Source organism: Lepidochelys kempii, chromosome 17 (assembly GCF_965140265.1).
Source record: "Lepidochelys kempii isolate rLepKem1 chromosome 17, rLepKem1.hap2, whole genome shotgun sequence".
Lineage (NCBI taxonomy): Eukaryota > Metazoa > Chordata > Testudines > Cheloniidae > Lepidochelys > Lepidochelys kempii.
Window position 1 is genome coordinate 17,986,842 of NC_133272.1, and position 20,305 is coordinate 18,007,146.

Sequence of the window (20,305 nt, forward strand, 5' to 3'; positions counted from 1 at the left end):
TTCCGACATGCTATGTCAGCATATCCACACTGCCCACTTCTGCACATGAAACAGTGGGACTGTACTCTCCACTGAGAAACAGTGCGCCTGCTCTGTGGTCTGTCAAGGGTCTAATTCAGTCAACAGTAACGGACTTGGTTGCTATCTCTGGAAAGCCCATGCCAGTTAGTTTGTAAGCCTCTAGTCAGTGATGGCATTAGTTGATGCCAACCCCTACAGAGAATCTGAAATGGTTTCCTCTCCCATTTCTGCCATGGTTTTAGAGTTCTTCCCTTAGGATATTCAGTATTACCCAGTAGTGCTTTCTTATGCCATGAATGCCTGAAGAGAGGGTTCAAGTATGTTCATTCAAGATCAAGTGAAAAAGGGGCAAAAGCATGTACAGTTACTTTACCATTCAACTGTTTCCTTATGTGTGGAACTTTATTTCTTCACTGAGCCGATTCACATACCTCCATCCCCCATTAAATGTTAACCATGCAAGTGCAATACTTTGAATGACTGGTAAAGATGCCCAGGACATCAAAACATGGCAAAGGAGCTCTCGTCTACATTGAACTTACAGAATTACTCCAAAAATCAGCATGTTCTATATTTGATACACATCTTGATGCAATTCACAAAATGATTGACAATTCCAGTGTTTAAACAAGGTAAATATTTCTGGGGAAAAACTGAGTAGTGGCAGTAGGGATCTAATCTTGTTTAAATCCTGTCAACCCACAGGAAAATAAAATACAGATTGCCCATTTAGGTGTAGGAAATCAAAGACGAGAACTCTGCTAAGAGCTAGACATGTGGAAAAGCCAAGTTTCTGACCTAGCTACTGTTGCTTGGGGAGGAGAAGTTCCTAAAGCAATGGAAAAACCCCTTCTGCTGTTGTACTTTGAGTCTATGCTACGAGGTTATGCCAGTTTAGCTCTGGAAAAAGAGGTAAACAGTGAATGACAAAATTTGCAGATGATACAAAACTACTCAAGATAGTTAAGTCCCAGGCAGACTGCAAAGAGCTACAAAAGGATCTCTCAAAACTGGGTGACTGGGCAACAAAATGGCAGATGAAATTCAATGTTGATAAATGCAAAGTAATGCACCCTGGAAAACATAATCCCAACTGTACATATAAAATGATGGGGTCTAAATTAGCTGTTACCACTCAAGAAAGAGATCTCGTAGTCATTATGGATAGTTCTCTGAAATCATCCACTTAATGTGCAGTCAAAAAAGTGAACAGAATGTTGGGAATCATTAAGAAAGGGATAGATAATAAGACAGAAAATATCCCATTGCCTCTATATAAATCCATGGTACGCCCACATCTTGAATACTGCACACAGATGTGGTCACCATATCTCAAAAAAGATATATTGGAATCAGAAAAGGTTCATAAAAGGGCAACAAAAATTATTAGGGAAATGGAATGGCTTCCATATGAGGAGAGATAAATAAAACTGGGACTTTTCAGCTTGGAAAAAAGACAATTCAGAGGGGATATGACAGAGGTCTATAAAATCATGACCGGGGTAGAGAAAGTAAATAAATGTTATTTACTCCTTGTAACACAAGAACTAGGGGTCACCCAAATGACATTAATAGGCAGCAGGTTTAAAACAAACAAAAAAGTATTTTTTCACATAATGCACAGTCAACCTGTGGAAATTCTTGCCAGAGGATGTTGTGAAGGCAAGATTATAACAGGATTCAAAAAAGAACTAGAAAAATTCATGCAAGATAGCCATTGATGAACCTATTAGCCAGGATGGGCAGGGATGGTGTCCCTAGTCTCTGTTTGCCAGAAGCTGGGAATGGATCACTTGATGATTACCTGTTCTGTTCAATTCCCTCTGGGGCACCTGGCATTGGCCACTGTCGGAAGACAGTGTTAGGAAGGAGTTAAAATTTAGCTAGCAAAAAAGACAGAAACTGCTAAAAAGCAATGACGTCATTTTTGATAGCTTAGCTTATATGGTTAATGCCCAACCAGTAACTCAGCTTTTAGAACAATGCTAACTCTCCCTTCACAGCCCACTAGATATTTGTAAGCACTTATTCCTACTCCCTCACCCCGCCTCCTTCCCCTGCAAGGTAGCCACAGATGCTTAATGCAATAGGATGACCTTTATACATATGTACTGTTTTTTAGTTTTATTTTTGTTTAGGGGTTTTTTGTTTGGTTGGTTTTTTTTACTTGTAACAATGTTTGTTTTTGTATCTACAAATAAATACTAATAAATTAATAAAAGAATGTATATAACTGGCCACTATGGCACCATATTTTTGAAGCTGCTTGTCAGTCTTCCCGGTACCATGAATAAACCCCCTTCAGTATTGTCTGTGCCTGCCTAATTCTTTAAAACAAAACAAAACTTTTTGCATAACAGGATACTGGGCTAGATGGACCTTTGGTCTGACCCAGTATGGCCATTCTTATGTAGAGCGACAAGAGGGAAATTAATTTATGGCAGGTTTCAGAGTAACAGCCGTGTTAGTCTGTATTCACAAAAAGAAAAGGAGGACTTGTGGCACCTTAGAGACTAACCAATTTATTTGAGCATAAGCTTTCGTGAGCTACAGCTCACTTCATCGGATGCATACCGTGGAAACTGCAGCAGACTTTATATACACACAGAGAATATGAAACAATACCCCCTCCCACCCCACTGTCCTGCTGGTAATAGCTTATCTAAAGTGATCATCAGCTGTACGCCTTCTAATTGAGTGTAAAGCAAGCAAGTGGATAACTAACCCCTATTATTTATTAATTAAATCAATAAACATGTTCATTCATTGAATAAGGTTTCTTCTTGTCTTTAGACTAGGCCTTGTGATTCCAAGCTAGTGTAACTAATGAGCTATTAAATAATTAATTTGTTTTACTTATGTAAATATGTAAAGACATCTATTAGACCCCTGCCTTGACAATCTGTAGTAAGTATTTAATATGTTTTCTGCGTATCAAATTACTCCCTGGAATTTGGATTCAGGGCTACCTGGCATCAAGAGGACTTAGCATCAGGATGATGGTTCTTAGCATCAGGAACTCCTAACAACTAGTGGCTAGTTGATTTAGATATACAATAATCAACCACTGACATGGCCTGTTTTCTCCAGAGCTTGTATCGAACTCATCAGTCCACAGAAAAAAGAAGTGCATCCAGACCCCGCAGCGGCAAGGAGAGGAAAGGAAATAACTCTTGCCAACTATCAAGGAGAAACTAAAATCCTCATACATTATACAGCAGGGCTTGTATTACACACAGTGGAGCCAGCACATAAAACACTGACTAGTTATTCTACCAATCGTTCAGTATGTCAGAGTGGGCACGCTCATTCCTACAGAAGAGGCGAATAGCTGTGGGACTGGAGTGACATAACAAGGACAGTCCAGCCACAGGAAACACAGGCAGAAGCCTGTGACAAACATAACCAAACAAACAAAGCTGGAATCAGGAAGACAGTGGCAAGTGACATAGTAACAGTGACTACTTTTTACTGTAGCTCTTTGGAGCTACATGAATATTTTGAAACAAGAACTGTGTAAATTTTCACTATGGAAATTGAGCCGATGCATTTTCAAAGCAGTGCAAGGATTTGTAAAAGGACGACAGCAAGTAAAAAGCAGTTTTACAGAGAATGTTAGCTTAGTTGTCTCATATTTGTACTGCCTAGTCCTACAGAAACAAGTAGGAGAAAGTGTTAACAACCCACTTTGCCCATCCATGGGGACCACCTCCAGCAAGCAACATGCTGAGTTCTTTTATTGGGCGCTCAAAGATTCTTGATTTTGTTTACTAGCTAAACTAGGAAACGTGACTTAAAAATAAAACTTTATAAATTGTAAGTGACTCTTTACGGAACAGTTGGTACACAAAGTTAAAGGATACAGGACTGAGCCTTAGTATACCCCTGATGAGAGATCTGGCTGGATGGATAAGAAACTGCAATGCAAACTGAACCATGCTCCATTGCATGAAAGATTACCCAAAAATCCGTAAGTATTAAAATCTCTTTCTTCTGCTAACTTGTGATTTCCTGAGCTCAACTATAGCTTCTTCCTTTTAGGATCAAACACATGATTCAGTGATAGGGATAACAATCTATCATGTGCTATAGCTTAAAAAGCAGCAAATAAACAGCCCAGGAGTGGTTATGCAAATTCCTGACATTGCACTTGAATATTTACATCATGATGAATCACTATGACTAAATTATACACAGAGAAAATCATGAGGTGGTCTCTGCAATGTTAGGGAAACATGGAGCTATTATTTATGTAGTTCTGTACAACTCCATTTAATGCAATAACTCCCTACTGGCTGCTGGGAAGTGGTGGAATCTCCTTCCTTAGAGGTTTTTAAGGTCAGGCTTGACAAAGCCCTGGCTGGGATGATTTAGTTGGGGATTGGTCCTGCTTTGAGCAGGGGGTTGGACTAGATGACCTCCAGAGGTCCCTTCCAACCCTGATATTCTATGATTCTATGACCTCTGGAGGTCATCTAGTCCAACCCCCTGCTCAAAGCAGGACCAATCCCCAATTAAATCATCCCAGCCAGGGCTTTGTCAAGCCTGACCTTAAAAACTTCTAAGGAAGGAGATTCCACCACCTCCCTAGGTAACGCATTCTAGTGTTTCACCACCCTCCTAGTGAAAAAGTTTTTCCTAATATCCAACCTAATCCTCCCCCACTGCAACCTGAGACCATTACTCCTTGTCCTGTCCTCTTCTACCACTGAGAATAGTCTAGAACCATCCTCTCTGGAACCACCTCCCAGGTAGTTGAAAGCAGCTATCAAATCCCTCCTCATTCTTCTCTTCTGCAGACTAAACAATCCCAGTTCCCTCAGCCTCTCCTCATATGTCATGTGTTCCAGACCCCTAATCATTTTTGTTGCCCTTCGCTGGACTCTCTCCAATTTATTCACATCCTTCTTGTAGTGTGGGGCCCAAAACTGGACACAGTACTCCAGATGAGGCCTCACCAATGTCGAATAGAGGGTGACGATCACATCCCTCGATCTGCTCGCTATGCCCCTACTTATACATCCCAAAATGCCATTGGCCTTCTTGGCAACAAGAGTACACCGCTGACTCATATCCAGCTTCTCGTCCACTGTCACCCCTAGGTCCTTTTCCACAGAACTGCTGCCTAGCCATTCGGTCCCTAGTCTGTAGCTGTGCATTGGGTTCTTCCATCCTAAGTGCAGGACCCTGCACTTATCCTTATTGAACCTCATCAGGTTTCTTTTGGCCCAATCCTCCAATTTGTCTAGGTCCCTCTGTATCCTATCCCTGCCCTCCAGCGTATCTACCACTCCTCCCAGTTTAGTATCATCCGCAAATTTGCTGAGAGTGCAATCCACACCATCCTCCAGATCATTTATGAAGATATTGAACAAAACCGGCCCCAGGACCGACCCCTGGGGCACTCCACTTGACACTGGCTGCCAACTAGACATGGAGCCATTGATCACTACCCATTGAGCCCAACAATCTAGCCAACTTTCTACCCACCTTATAGTGCATTCATCCAGCCCATACTTCTTTAACTTGCTGACAAGAATACTGTGGGAGACCGTGTCAAAAGCTTTGCTAAAGTCAAGAAACAATACATCCACTGCTTTCCCTTCATCCACAGAACCAGTAATCTCATCACAGAAGGTGATTAGATTAGTCAGGCATGACCTTCCCTTGGTGAATCCATGCTGACTGTTCCTGATCACTTTCCTCTCATGTAAGTGCTTCAGGATTGATTCTTTGAGGATCTGCTCCATGATTTTTCCGGGGACTGAGGTGAGGCTGACTGGCCTGTAGTTCCCAGGATCCTCCTTCTTCCCTTTTTTAAAGATTGGCACTACATCTTGGCAGTCAGATCCAGGCTAACTAAGAGCTCAGCTAGTCTCTTAAAACAAGCTGGATTCCTGGCTTAGACTAATAATTCTTTACTGCTCACAATACTATCAGTTGGTTTATAGTCCCAGTTTTATGTCACTCCGCACCTCAACTACAAGGGTGACAGAATACATATGGGCATGAACAAATGCAACACTTGGGACAGATGGATTACACATCTCTTACCTGAAGGGTCTGAGAAAGCTTTACAAAGTCTCTCTGTACTTGCTCACTGACATCTAATTCAGTCTGCAGTCGCTGAGCTTTGTTCTTTTCTTCAAACATCAACTGTTCAAGGTTAGTCTGGAAAGAGACAGGTTATTGATGTGCTTAAACTATATACAAAAGGGGCATGGATGGACCTTCTGATTAAGTATGGGTCTGAGAATCAGGTGATCTGGGTATATTCCACAGTCTTTCTGCCTGAAGTTGGACCAGCCATTTACCCTCTCCATGCCTCAGTTTCCCTATCTGAAAAAAAGGTTTAATACCCAGTTTCCAAGAGTATGAGGACGGTGACAATTAATTCATTAATGTAGGAAAAAGCCCTTCCATACCACCTTATTTCCACATGTCTCCAAGTAAAACTGCAAGTTTCTGATGGTGAAATCAGACAGTAGATGGAAGGTCATGATTCTCTCACAACTAGATTACTATATTTTCTGTTGGGGTTTTGATCAAGGTGGAATAGAAATCAGACCACAATTAATTCATTCCTCTGCCAGTGTAGTACTGTTCCTTACAGTAAACACTGAAATGTCAAATATTCAGAGTCTCAAGGGACCCAGACTGGTTAATCCAGTTTTAAAATGACTGGGAATGGAGCTTTCAACAACTTCCCTAGGGAGACTTGCACACTCAGGACATCTCCTGAGATCCACTCTTCCCCTTTCTGTTTCATCCTTTACTGTTAGCAATACCCATTTTGACCAGAAGTGTGAGCTTTCAGAACACTATGCTTGACAAAACACAAGTGTCTGTACAAATTCAAAACTTACTTTCATACAGAGCCACCAACATAACAGTTACCTTTGCAGTGGTCTCCTTCTTTAGCTGTTCTTCAAGAGTGTTTTTCATTTCCTGAAGACTCTCCAGCTGCTGCTGTTTTTCCTGCAAGGTGCACTCCAACTGTGAAATCAGAGAAAATCAATTACCTGAAAGCCTCTAAAATTTTCTTTTTTCCACAGGTGTCTGGCATTCAAAACCTTACATAGAAAGGTCAGTGTAACTGCCTTTGTAGAGAAACTCCCAGGTAAACATGCCATCACCCCTTTCTTTTCTGAAACTGGAAGGAAATGCCTGTAGCAAACAACATTTAACTTATTAAGATTAGTAATAGAAAGTACATACAATTTTAAGCATTAGGAGAGCCTCTGTTAAGGTTACAAAAGACTTACACTGTTGCCCATATTATAATTCTGTCCTTCAGAGTTCCAAACGTCTACTTATTTGTTTCTTTTAAATTATAGTGCTGCTCCTCAAAATCCAGAAGCATACAAGTTCTCAACTTACAACAATCTGGCAAAGTACACTGTGGTCAGAAAACTCTCCTACACAGAATAAGCACTCCTTCCTTTTTATGGAAGGAAGTAAATTCTCTACTATTTCACAGCTACAGGGACATGAAGGCCTCGATGTGGTTCAATAATTCCCAACTATCCTGCTTGTACCTCCCTAGACATGAGTGACTTGTCAGATAATATCCTCATTCAGAGTCATTTTACAAAATACATATTTTGATTAGTAACAACTAAGCAGAGCCAGCAAGGAAAGTTAGCTTATTTTCTCTCACATGAGAGGGACTGATATTGACACAGAGACTCTAGAACAGTAAGAATGAATCACCTTGTTGGGATTCTCCTTCCTGCCCATTTTATCAGGTTAAATTTTCCACATTTAAGTCTGCAAAATTCTTAAATGATCTTCAAACTGAACTCTTACCTGTTCCTTTTCCACTTTTATTCTTTCCAATTCAGCTTTTAGGCTAGAAATGGAAGCTGCAAAGCAGAGGAAAAACAAAATTTTCACTTCATCAAGGCACTAGCTTCTCCAGATTTTACCCCTCACTTTCATCAACCCATTAAAAAAAAAATCAAAATATTATATCATGGTAAATGTATCTGAAGCTCTTTTTACTATATTGAATGGTTTACCCCCAGCCAGCGTTCTCTGCAAGGCTAATGTGTAATCCAACTGATCCCGGCAAGGATGAGTTCTGAAGATTTCTCTTCATTCATTCTGGGAGTTACCATTTTCCCCCTTATAACTCTCAATAGCTTATGACCATGGCAATCTTCCTCTGGTAGGTAAATGATCTCCTTTAAGGCGGCTGCCAACATAGCCCTATCGTATGAACAGAGAGAGGCAGGGACAATCGCCTTCTCCTCAACCCAACCTATTTTATCCATGTTCTCGTGCCACACCCATCACTATTGTGTCTGGAACACACAGAAACGTTTGGGGAGTGACATCCCCTCCCTGGTTAAATTTTGGTCTCCCAGAGAATGCAGTGCTGTTATTAAGGTACCATTAATATCATGAAATTAATTTATTGTGAAACTGCAAAAATGTGTGCTTTTTCAGAAGATTTAGAGCTTTGTTTTGTAACGCTGGTCTGCTATGCTGTGTCTTGTACACACTTTAAATGTCCAGCCTTGAAATAAGTAAACATGTTAATAATGCAGAGTTCTGGATAGAACTGTAAGTGTGAGTTACACTGAATGTGACAATGGGTCAAGAGAGGGACTTAAATATGTACCTGATGTAACCCAGTCAGTGCAGGTTACATGCATCTCTAATATGCATCAAGCACAGTTCATTATTTTTATCATGTTAGCACCAGGAGAAGGATTTCTGAGATTAAGAGCAAATGCTAAATTTTAGTTGTTAGAAGAAAGGAATCTTGACACACACACCCTCCCCCCAGGAGCTATGGATTAAGGAGAAAAACTGAATTGCAACATTTAAAAAAAAAAAAAAAAGTCATGCCCACTTGAAGAACACTTAGAAAAAGGCAACCTGCCCTGAAAATAGGGCCAAGTGTCTCCTCTTTCTCCCAGCTTCTGCCAACCCGGGGAGCCCAAGTTACTTCTTGCTCTCCTGGAGTAGCACATACCACTTCCCATCTGGTTACTCAGCTGCCTTTTGTCTTAGTTGAATTTTAGTATGGTACAGAACTGTCTTTTGATCCCCTTACTTTTTAAACATTTGAGGAGAAAGAAACCATTTCATTTTTATGTGCTACACGTTAGGGAAGCTTTTAACCCCCTCTCCTTGTTTGTAAATAAAACTAACAGCATGGAAGGCAAGGCTGGCAAAACAGATTTAATTTCACTCCAAACAAAAATACTGTGTTGCACCCTTTTCCCTGTACCTACATTTTGACTTGCATCAAAAAAGCTCCAGCAATGAGACCTGAATGAACACACTTTGGATGCTATATCAATATAAACAATTACCTCTCTTTTTCTGTGTTTTGGTTTATTTCTATCAGTTACCTGTTCTGTAATCACATTTTTAATATGCACTTATTAACTTAAACATAACTTTTATTCTTTTCATCATCTTCTCATTTTTACTCATCTAGCTGCAAGATTCTGCTTCCCCTCTACCAGAGGGCTGATAACCCTCAGAAAACAGAGCAAGTAAAAGAGGCGGTTTCAGCAATAATGAGATAGAACCAGCATCTCCCACTAAAAACCACCATGCTAGTAGTATTCCCTATCAAATAAAAACCTCACTATGGTACTTGTATGAGGGGAATTGAAAAACACTATTTCTTTTGTTTATCATTTTTACACTGCAAATATCTGTAATAAAAATAATATAAAGTGAGCACTGTACGCTTTGTATTCTTCGTTGTAACTGAAATTGATATATTTGAAAATGTAGAAAAACCATTCAAAATATTTAATAAATTTCAATTGGTATTCTATTAACAGTGCAATTAAAATGGCGATGAATCGCGATTAATTTTTTAAATCGTGATTAATTTTTTTTTAGTTAATCGCGTGAGTTAACTGTGATTAATTGACTGACCTACTATTTTGTGCATTTTCCAAAAGCATGCCAAACGGGACACTGGACTGAATTCTTCTGATGATAATGTGGATAAATTTGACTTAAGTTACCCCAAAACAAGTCCTCAAGAATCTATTTTCCCACACAGGTATCTCTTTCTAGATTATTTTGCCCCTTCTCACCTATTTCTTCTTTGCAATTTTCTATCTCCAGCTGTAGAGTTTCTTCTAAATTTTCCTTTAGACACTGTTCAGCCTGAATCTGTTCTTTTAAGAATAAAATTTCTGCCTTCAGTTTTTCTTCAAGGTGATCTGCTGCAGTCCGTACACTAAGAATGTCTTCACGATATTTTAATACCAGCTCACGGAGTTCCTGAATTGAAGATCAGCAAGAAATTTCAGTTACAACATTTTCACATACATAGAAAGCAACGTACACTGATACCAGTCACAGATAGAAAGTCAAATTACCAGTGGTTTTTTTGCTCTGTCTCAGCATCTCAGGCCCCATCCCCAAAAAGATTTTAAAGAAGTACAACAAAATTTGCGTGGTCGAGGTAAATTAAGAAATCTCTCTCTTCACACACATTAATTCTCTTCATGCCCCAATCCACTATTTACCTGCTATGCTTGAGTGTAAGGGAGTGGACATGTAGGGGTGTTGAGATTTATTATAGCTCAGTATGAAAGATTATGCCAGTTCTTAACCTTCACTGCTCCTACACAAAGCCACCTCTCACACTTCAGATGAACCATAACTAATCTGTGCACCCCTCTGCCACCCCCACACAATGCCTTGCAGAGTCAAGACCTTAAATTTAGAATCCGGTTGTTTCTCAGTTTTACCAGACCAGTACGTAACTTCTTCCACTTAATTCTACTGTTACATTTTGTTCATTTAAATATTTTAATCAATCATTTCAAAATATTTTACCTCCATTGATTCTGGCAGACTGAAATCTTCAGCTTGCTGTAAAGACACATGCAAGCTATGCTTTCCCTGAAGGCTTTCATTATCTTTTTGCAGTCTCACCAACTCTTCTGAGACCTGCTCCCTCGACTGCATCAGGACAGCCTCCAATGTAAGGAGAAAATGCAAAATTAGAGCCTTAAAATCATGCTCGGGTCTATTCACAGCCAATTTGTCACAGTGCTTCCAAAGCTAGTGGAACCCAGGGAAATTTATACTCTCTGTGAAGGAGGATGGCAGTACGGATCAACTCCCCTGGTTAGCCTTGGTTATTCCAGTACTAGTAAAAAGTAAAACCAAAACACCGACAAAGATTTAACACTTACCAATTACCTACATAAAAGATACACTTAATTTAATTTAACAGCTTAACAGCAGTCAGTCATAAGTAAAAGAGCAGGCCATACATACAGCCCTATTATGTATCTTGCAGTTTTCTTATAGCCAGTGGACAAGGTGGTGTGTGGGACACATGTGTTGTTTTTTTTTTCTGTCTACCTAAATAATTATATTAATAAAGAGACCAAGTTCCATCTTTGAATATTTACAGGTGGGCTTTCATAGCACCTCCTACTGAAAAGTCTGAGGTGGATCCTGAAGTTCTGCTGGTTAACCATTTTGTGTTGCTATGCTGCCACACAATTGAAATTGTTATTTCATTTGCTTTGTTCTTCTAATATATAACTTCCTATTTTTTAAAAATCAAGTTGCAAAGCCCAAGCACTCCAAAAGGTAAGAAATGTCAGAATTTCAGTTGCCTGTGCAACCTCAGTGCATACACACAAGTGGGCCAAATTATGATATCATCTAGTTACAGGATAATATACAATTTTTTCTTAATGGATCTATCTCATTCATTGCTCTGGAGATAAATCAGGGTTTTTAGCAAAGGAGACTCATCTGGAAGACCTCTGCTTCATTTACTGAGGAAGCTGGGTAGGACTGAGGCAGGGGACTGCATGAAGAGAAAGGATGGTCTCGTGGTTAAGGCTGTTGAATGATGCCCTGTGGAATTGGGTTCTATCCCTGCCTCTGTCACAGACTTCCTATGTGATGCCACGCACATCTCTTATGCCAAAGTTTTCACAGGTGGACACAAATGTGCTCTTCAGTTTCTTGGTGCCTGACTTGAGACCTTTGAGTCTGATTTGCACAAGTGCTGAGCATTCACAGCTGTAACTGTGATGTCACGGCAGCTTGCTTGAACATATAAAGTGTCATATAATGCTATGCTCTGAAGGAAAAAAAACTGGCCTTAGGCATCTCAAATTGGGCACCAAAAGTTAGTGGAATTTTTGGATCTTAATTTCTGTGTGTCAATTTCCCCATCTGTAAAATTGGGCTAATACCCCTTCATCAGGAGCATTGTGAAAATAAATTCCTTAATGTCTGTGAAGCACTTGGATCCTATATGTGATTTAGTTGGGGATTGGTCCTGCTTTGAGCAGTGGGTTGGACTAGATGACCTCCTGAGGTCCCTTCCAACCCTGATAGTCTATGATTCTATGATTAGTGTCATACAAAAGCCCATGAGGAAATTATTAATTCTACCTTCAGAGCAGGGTGTGAATAGTGTGCAGTAAATAAGGCCTGGTGCCACACACAGAACAACAAAGAGTGCACAAAATATTAAACAGCTGCTTAAAATGAGCACCATCCATTCTGTGCATTGAAGGAGGCTGGGGTCCTGTGGAAAAAGTAGTATGAGATCATGTAATTAGAGACTATCATAATGTGCATATAAGGGGGCCAATTAAGGTTGCACATGCAACCTGAATTCTGGCATTTCCTAACTTCTGAGTGTTTGACTTTGCAACTTTAATTTTTTTTTTTTTTTGTAAACATGCATATACACACGAAAAAAGGTCTGAGACACACAGATAAGGTGGCTATATTTAAAGACCAAACTTGGTCTCTTTCTGGAAAGAAGCTTCACCATGCTGCTGCAGGGTTGTGAGTCTTTCCTCCTTTCAAGTGCTGAGAGCAACAGGGAGCAAGATCCATTCATCAGCCAAAAGGCAAGTATGAGGAGGCGGCCCCTGGCTCCACCACATCAGAAACCTAAATTCCTGGGCTTTCCTGTGCAGCAGAGAATGAGGGACTCCCGAGCCAGAACTTTTCCCAGAAGAGCTTCTACCACAGCAGCTTTTTGCAATGGTGGGGAAGACAAGTGCCAGTGGGTTTGGGGGATGGTCTGTGCAAGTATGGAAGAGACCTTGGTGAGAGAAGTGTACAGACCGTGACATTACAAACTGCTTTAGGTTTAGCATTACAGGGGTTGATAAATATCTACATGTTAAATGCATGGTTGTCTTCTCCCACCTGACATGGTTAGACAGCAAGATAAACAAATCCATTAATTTTCATTTACATGTTTAAAAATAGTGTATCAGCAAGACTGAGCACACAATATTCTTGAAAAGGTATTTAAAAGTGAAATTTCTTTACCATTTGCTCCTGAACACTTCTCTTTGCTTGGGAAAATGCCTGTTGTAATTCACTGAGTAAGGTCTCAGACTCCTGAGATCTAATAATAAGTGAAGATATCTTCCAAAAAACAAAGATATAGTTAAGTGTCTGAAACAGATTAAGCAGGTTTTGAGAGTGTATTGAATACCCATCCATTCCCCCTTTTCACCCCTCACATGTCCTTCACATATTACAGCTTTATATTCACTCAGACCAGGTTTTGTTTCATTGGCTCAAGGATCAAAAGCTCATCATTTGAAAGAGATACTCTAATTCATACAGACTGAATTAAGATGCGTTTTTCTACAAATAGTACATTAATTCTACTGAAAACTAACAAGGAAATAGTAGTTAATTCTGATCATACCCAAATGTAGACACTTCAGAGCCAATTAAGGCAGAAAAAAAATAGATCTATTTTTCCAGGTTAGAAAGATAATGCTTTCTTTAAAAAAAAAAGGTTTTCAGTGGACATACAGTACTTTTTGAAATATAAAACAAGAGAGATTCAGAATTCTGACTATAAAATAAAATTAAATCTTATTCCATGGCTTGTAAAGAAAAAAAAAAGTGCTCATTATTTAGATTTGATATTCCCTTAAATATAGAAAGAGTGAACTGTACTGAAAGCTAGAGTACTACTATCTACATTTAATTCCATGCCTAGAAGACTTTGTCCACTGGTTGTCATTTAATTAGTAGGATAAAACACACAAAAAATCGGATTAGTTCCAGGGAAGTAGCACCCAAAATTATGCACACACTGTTTCTCCATTATTGCCCTGTCTGTTGCCCTGAGTTTACAGTACTCTACATTACAGGCACAGAAAAAAGTTTAAAAAGCCTGTAAATACCAGGCTTATGGTAGGGCTGTGAAAATAGAGCAAAAATAATAAATGGGGAGTTTCAGTCTGTAAACTTCCCAATTCAGGTTCTCATCTTAAGAATCAGAAAAGACTGGTGTGTATTATGATCAACTATAGTCATTCCCTGCCCAAACAAATAAGCATTAAATGGATGTTTCCTCAATTGCATTAGCTACCTGTCAAGTGCCGATAAGGTTAAATGGTATGATGGGCTAGATTCACAAAAGGACTTATGCTCCTAAAACCCAGACTCAGGCCCCACTGGGATTCACAAAACTCATGCTCAGCTGCTGCCAAGCCTGGTAGGTGCTTAACCTCACTCAGGAATTTTTACTGCAAAAATGCAAGTGCTAAGCACCTATGTTTCTGCCTCTGAGCTGTCTGGACACCAAAGCCCAGTGCGATGCACAAACTAGGGGACGATAGGTGTTCATCTGCCCAACTCACCTATGGGGCCCGATACAGTAAGCATGCTCAGAGCTTGCCTACAGGATCAAGCCCCACAGATAAGCTTATATAAAATTTCCAAGAGGGGGAAAGCTTCATTGCTTTCAGCCCAGTGGTTAGGGTACTCACGTGAGTACACCTCTGTGCAAAAATGGCACAGGCACCTAATGCTAAGAGAGGATTTGCAGCTGAGAATCCCAAACAGCGGGAGGCACCCCTCTTCTACCTCGAACTTAGGTGCTGATCTCCAAGAGAGAGGTGGGGCTTAGCAGACATCCGTTGGCTTGGCATTTCCCATTGGTTAGCTTAAGTGAGGAGCTATCTAGCATGCTGGCTTTTGTGAATCCCATTCTGAGGTGTCCATCTCCCCCCATTCATTATGTAGGGAGCTCAGGCACAAAACTCAGGCTTTGTGAATACCACTGATTCTCTAGGCACGTATAAGTTAGATGTGGCAATGCTCAGTGTCACCACAACTAAGTTTCTCTGTGAATCTAGCTGGAAGCGTATATCCACAAAAGAGATTTAGAAAAGGCTAGGTGCACAGAACCTTACATGCTTATTTTTTGGATCTGCTACGACTCTCTACTCTTAAGAGACTTAAATGCTGCGCATTGGGTCGAGGATCATGTCTAAAATAAATTTTTGCAAGTGACCAATGCTAGGTTGGCTGTTCTCTTAGGAAATGCTCCAGAGAGTCTAGAAAGTACCACTTATTAAAAGGTACAAAGGGAATTATAGGTTTTCATAAATATAAAGGGAAGGGTAAACACCTTTAAATCCCTCCTGGCCAGAGGAAAAACCCTTTCACCTGTAAAGGGTTAAGAAGCTAAGATAACCTCACTGGCACCTGACCAAAATGACCAATGAGGAGACAAGATACTTTCCAAGCTGGGGGAGGGGCAAGAGAAACAAAGGTTCTCTCTGTCTGTGTGATGTTTTTGCCAAGACCAGAGCAGGAATGCAGGTCAGAACTCCTGTAAAGAGTTAGTAAGCAATCTAGTTAGATATGCGTTAGATTCTGTTTTGTTTAAATGGCTGATAAAATAAGTTGTGCTGAATGGAATGTATATTCCTGTTTTTATGTCTTTTTGTAACTTAAGGTTTTGCCTAGAGGGATTCTCTATGTTTTGAATCTGATTAACCTGTAAGGTATTTACCATCCTGATTTTACAGAGGTGATTCTTTTACTTTTTCTTTAAGTAAAATTCTCTTTTAAGAACCTGATTGCTTTTTCATCGTTCTTAAGATCCAAGGGTTTGGGTCTGTGTGCATCTATGCAAATTGGTGAGGATTTTTATCAAGCCTTCCCCAGGAAAGGGGGTGTAGTGCTTGGGGGGTTATTTTGGGGGGGGGGGAAGACGTTTCCAAGTGGGCACTTCCCCTGTTCTTTGTGTAACACTTTGGTGGTGGCAGCGTTTAAGCTTAGGGGATCTTTCATGCAGGTCCCCGCATCTGTACCCTAGAGTTCAGAGTGGGGAAGTAATCTTGACATAGGTATATGCACAGCTTACGTCAAAGAAGCAGCCACATCCCTAGTGGAATGGCTCTCAAGCCCCCTCTTGAATAGAATATTTGACAGGCTTGTAACAAATGCATCTTATTGATGCATTAAAAAGTCTTTGCTGAAAGAACAAAGAAATCAAATTTTGGACCATAAAATATAGATTAACAAAACAAGTTCATTTTGCAAGTTGACTTAAAGTGACAACTGACTTTTTGGCATCCGGTTTGTGAAATTTAACCTGAATGTTGAATTAACATGGCTTTAGAAGGACTAACAACATGCTTCAAGAACAAGGGGATGATGGAAAGAAGTCAGCAATAACTAAATGGACCCACAGAAGCAACATTAAATCTAAAATGGGCAACAGAGGAGATACAGATATATGCCAGATGCTTATATACGATCATCCTGACAAGGTCAGTACTCTGTAGTACAAGCAATCCTGGAAATTTTCATTTCAGTAGCTCCTAGAGTAGGGAGTGTGTGCAGATCCTAACAATCAAGAAGACTATCTGAAAAGTAAGAACTGGAATACAAACACATTCCTTTTGAAGAATCCACTTCTTTGCTACAGTGAAGCTTTTTTTTTTTTTTTTTTTTTTTTACCTGAGTGGCAGAGTCTTCAGTGCTTTGCTTCATGTAATCTTCCAGCTCCTGTTTATCTTTCATTGTTTTTTCCAGCTGGTCATTAGCCTGCCTCAGCATCACCTGCAGCTTTTTCACCTACATGGGCAGACCAAAAGATTGGAAGCAACCTTTCTTTAAAGGGCAAATCTGTTTCCCCAACACAGAGAGTGTAAAAACATTCTGAATTTACAACTGAGAGTCACAAGAGTTTCTTTGCTGTTTTTCTGCATGCCTTATTGATTAGATCCATAATGAAATATATAAAACTATATTCAAGTGGATCTCTACTACTCAGGATAAGAAAAGGATACCCTTTAATGATTCTGAAGACTGAGTCATTCAGACCCAGAATGAAGTCAGAGGGAAGTGTTGAAGTCTTAAAAATTCTTCAGTGCACAGGCAGGGGGTGACTCATTATAGATGCTTTAGAATTATTTTATGCTGTTGGCACAAAAATTACATATCATCTACTTTTGCCTTTGCTGCAGCAATTCTCATGGTATCAGTTAATACAATAGAATTTATAAAGTGAAAAGCACTTAAAGAATTATTCAGATCAGTCCAAAAAATCATTACAAGGATATTTCATTCAGGATGACTGCATAATGCATTTTTACTTTTTGGTAAAACATGAGGTCTTTCATTGCATGAGAGAGCATTACCATGTAATGTGGCGTACTACTTGGCAAATATCTAAGTAGTATGCATATGCAAGCATGCATGATTTCATACAGAAATTGCAGCAAATTGGATTACAGCACTAAATTGGCATGAGTTTCCCAGAATTTGAAGTAGGTTAACTTAAATCCCTGAAAAAAAGTTAATATGATAAAATGGCAGATAGTTAATGGCTACATTCTTGGCCATTTCTACAGCTGCGATATCTCTGTACGGCCCAAGAAAAAACCCTGACCTGATCTCTTGTCTCAGCCTCCTGAATCTGGATTCCCTGTAATTGCTTCTCATAATTCGAACACATATCACAACGTCTACCCAGCTTGTTTCCTGCATTCTGCACCTGGAGGACACAAAGTTATTACTTGCCATAAAGACTTTAGAAGGAATGTTGGAGTGATATATAGACTCACTCATGTTGTGCAATCATAGAATGTTGCTGCAGATAAGAGCTATGGGTATGGACAATTTCTGGAAGAGACAATAGCAGAAGTCATGGAGCAGCAGGATTAAAATTATTTTAAGCTTAAAGAGCAATATAAACAGAAGGGACCCGAAGACAAATGATCTAAATGGTTAGAAATGGAAAGACTTCAACATGGAGATTGCACAGAGTGGCACTGTTAAGCTTGGAGAGGAGACTAATAAGGGGGAATGTGAAAGAGATATACTTGATAATAAATGGTAGAGAATGAAATAGGAACACATGATTTACTCTTACATAACATCGAGGTAGTCAATAAAAACGAGACAACTAAAAAAAAAACAAACCAAAAAAACCCCCACTTGCATAGTTAACCTGTGAAACACACTTCCACCAGGTAGCACTGAGGCCAAAAGCTTAGCAGAATTAAAAAAATTAAACTTTTACATGGATAAGAATAATATCCATTTTTTTTTATTTTACAAAAATTGCAAGAGGTATAAACACTTATCCTTCTGGGCATACGCCTGTGGTCAGGAAGAAACTTCCCCAATGAACAGATTCCATAATTCCAAGTTTTTCATAAAAACAGGCCAGATTCCCAGCTGGTATAAATTAGCATAGCACCATTGATGGAGCGACACCAGTTTACACCAGGTGAGGATCTGGCCTCATGATTTTTAGGGTGCGTTCATAGCAAGACAACCTCCTGACCCTGAAGTAGTTCAGGGGAACTTTGCCATTGACTTCAGTGGGGCCAAGATTCCACATATGGACATTATAACTCTCAGCAATACACGATCAACCAAGGCTCCTTCATGTTTTTAACAGGCTTGGCTCTATATATGTTCAGCAAGGTGAAGTATGGAGAATGTCCTATTGTCTGAATGGCTTAAAAAATGGTAAAATAAGTATTTTTTCCAAAACAATAAAACACTTTTGGCGTTTTTCTTATACATTTGTCATTTCCTTCCCCCCTCATAACTTTCCCCGCTTTTTGCTATGACAACCAACCAGCTTTAATTAGGGGTTTTTTGTCACCTTCCTCTGATGCACCTGTTACTGCCCAATGTCTGATAGGATACTGAACCAGATGGACCTATGTTGACATTTTTACATTTTAATGGTTTGATTAGGGATTCAGACTAGTGTTTTACCAAAGCAATAGCTACAAGTCAGTGCTGTGAATTGGAATCTCATATGTATTTCTCACTCCCCTCACGGCCCACACAGAGCTGCATTCATAGCTGCCTGTGTAGACTGTATTCCTGCCTCCAGAATTAAGTGGAAACAGTATTTCTCTCAGAATTCCAAGAAAGGGTTGGAGTAAAATGTCATCCAAATGCCAAGGGAGCAAGAATATGTTCAGAAGGCTATAGAGGACTGGATTCACCCATGAAATCATTATAATGTAGGGTCTCCCTCCTCACCTCAAAACAGATTAGGTGTTAAAGGAAAAGATAATTGCTTTATTGTCTGTGTAGAGCGGTTCTCTTATGTATGTTATTAATAGCCCTTCTGATTTCTAGTGTCCCAGTAATTCTCACAGGGCGATACTAGGATCACCAGTGTAACAATCACTACTGCATCTGCCCTGTTTCTTTCTTCCTGTCCTCCTTTTAGCATTCATCTTTTCATTTCTGGCAATCCTTCCTCCTGTGTTTGCTTCCGTCTTGCCTTTTCTTCTCCCCTTTTTGTACTTGCATTTTTACCTTTCTTTCTTCCAGTTTATTCTCTTAGTGCTTCTTCTTAGCCCCCTCTTCCTTTACATTTTAGTCTATGTGGAGATGGTGGGCATAGCTGCTGAACACAACTGCACTCCTCGACAGGAGAAGAAGCCTGGGCTTTTAATTTGGCACCATATACAGTTATTAAAGGAACAAACAGATAGAACTCCCCAAAGTGGTATTTGCCTTGGTCAGCTCACAGTGAAATTAACTAGAACTGTAATGTGTCAATTTCAATCTGCTGCATGGAGTTCAGGGAAATCTGTTCCTTACAGGAGCAAGTCCCTGAAAAACGTCTCCAGTTGATTATATTGTAGCCTAACTGGCTACAACCATTTTGGTCACTCACCTCTAAACTTTGTTTCCTGCATAACCCTTGGTGGATAAGTGGATCAGTGTTAGGCCCACCACAGTTTCCTATCAGGCTTCTTCATCCTGTCCTGCACCACATTTGGCTCCCACATCTCACAGTTGCTTTGTATTTTCTTTTCTCCTTTTCATTTCTCATCTTTTCTCTGTATCTTTTCCCTTACTTTTTCAGGGTCAAAACCATCTTTGAAGCAACAGTCAGATTCCTAAATCAGAACCCCTCTGAAGCTAGTCAATTTCCTTCTCCAGTTCCTTTCCCATGTAAAGACTTTGGTAGCTGCTGGATTAAATACTACCACTCCAGAGCAATTCAGAA

The 20,305-nt window shown here is 39.8% G+C and overlaps 1 protein-coding gene and 1 long non-coding RNA gene across 6 annotated transcripts in view; one reads left to right on the forward strand and one right to left on the reverse strand.

Annotated features, from left to right (window-relative positions):
• The window catches only part of RABEP1 (rabaptin, RAB GTPase binding effector protein 1), a 79,232-nt gene that overhangs the window by 3,545 nt on the left and 55,382 nt on the right, over nt 1–20,305 (reverse strand). For 3 of the 5 annotated variants that reach the window (XM_073315425.1, XM_073315423.1, XM_073315422.1), the window contains 8 exons: nt 17,708–17,812; nt 16,774–16,890; nt 13,327–13,425; nt 10,843–10,983; nt 10,092–10,281; nt 7,831–7,886; nt 6,919–7,017; nt 6,076–6,192 (listed from right to left, as the gene is read on the reverse strand). In XM_073315425.1, the coding sequence (XP_073171526.1) occupies nt 6,076–6,192; nt 6,919–7,017; nt 7,831–7,886; nt 10,092–10,281; nt 10,843–10,983; nt 13,327–13,425; nt 16,774–16,890; nt 17,708–17,812 (924 nt within the window). Of the gene's footprint in view, nt 1–6,075; nt 6,193–6,918; nt 7,018–7,830; nt 7,887–10,091; nt 10,282–10,842; nt 10,984–13,326; nt 13,426–16,773; nt 16,891–17,707; nt 17,813–17,838; nt 17,941–20,305 lie in introns of those variants that run through there. The other 2 variants (XM_073315424.1, XR_012155390.1) reach the window with 2 other exon arrangements.
• Nucleotides 224–9,686, forward strand: LOC140899622 (uncharacterized). Its single transcript, XR_012155392.1, has 3 exons — nt 224–653; nt 3,112–3,991; nt 9,476–9,686. It is a non-coding gene; the product is annotated as an uncharacterized lncRNA (long non-coding RNA).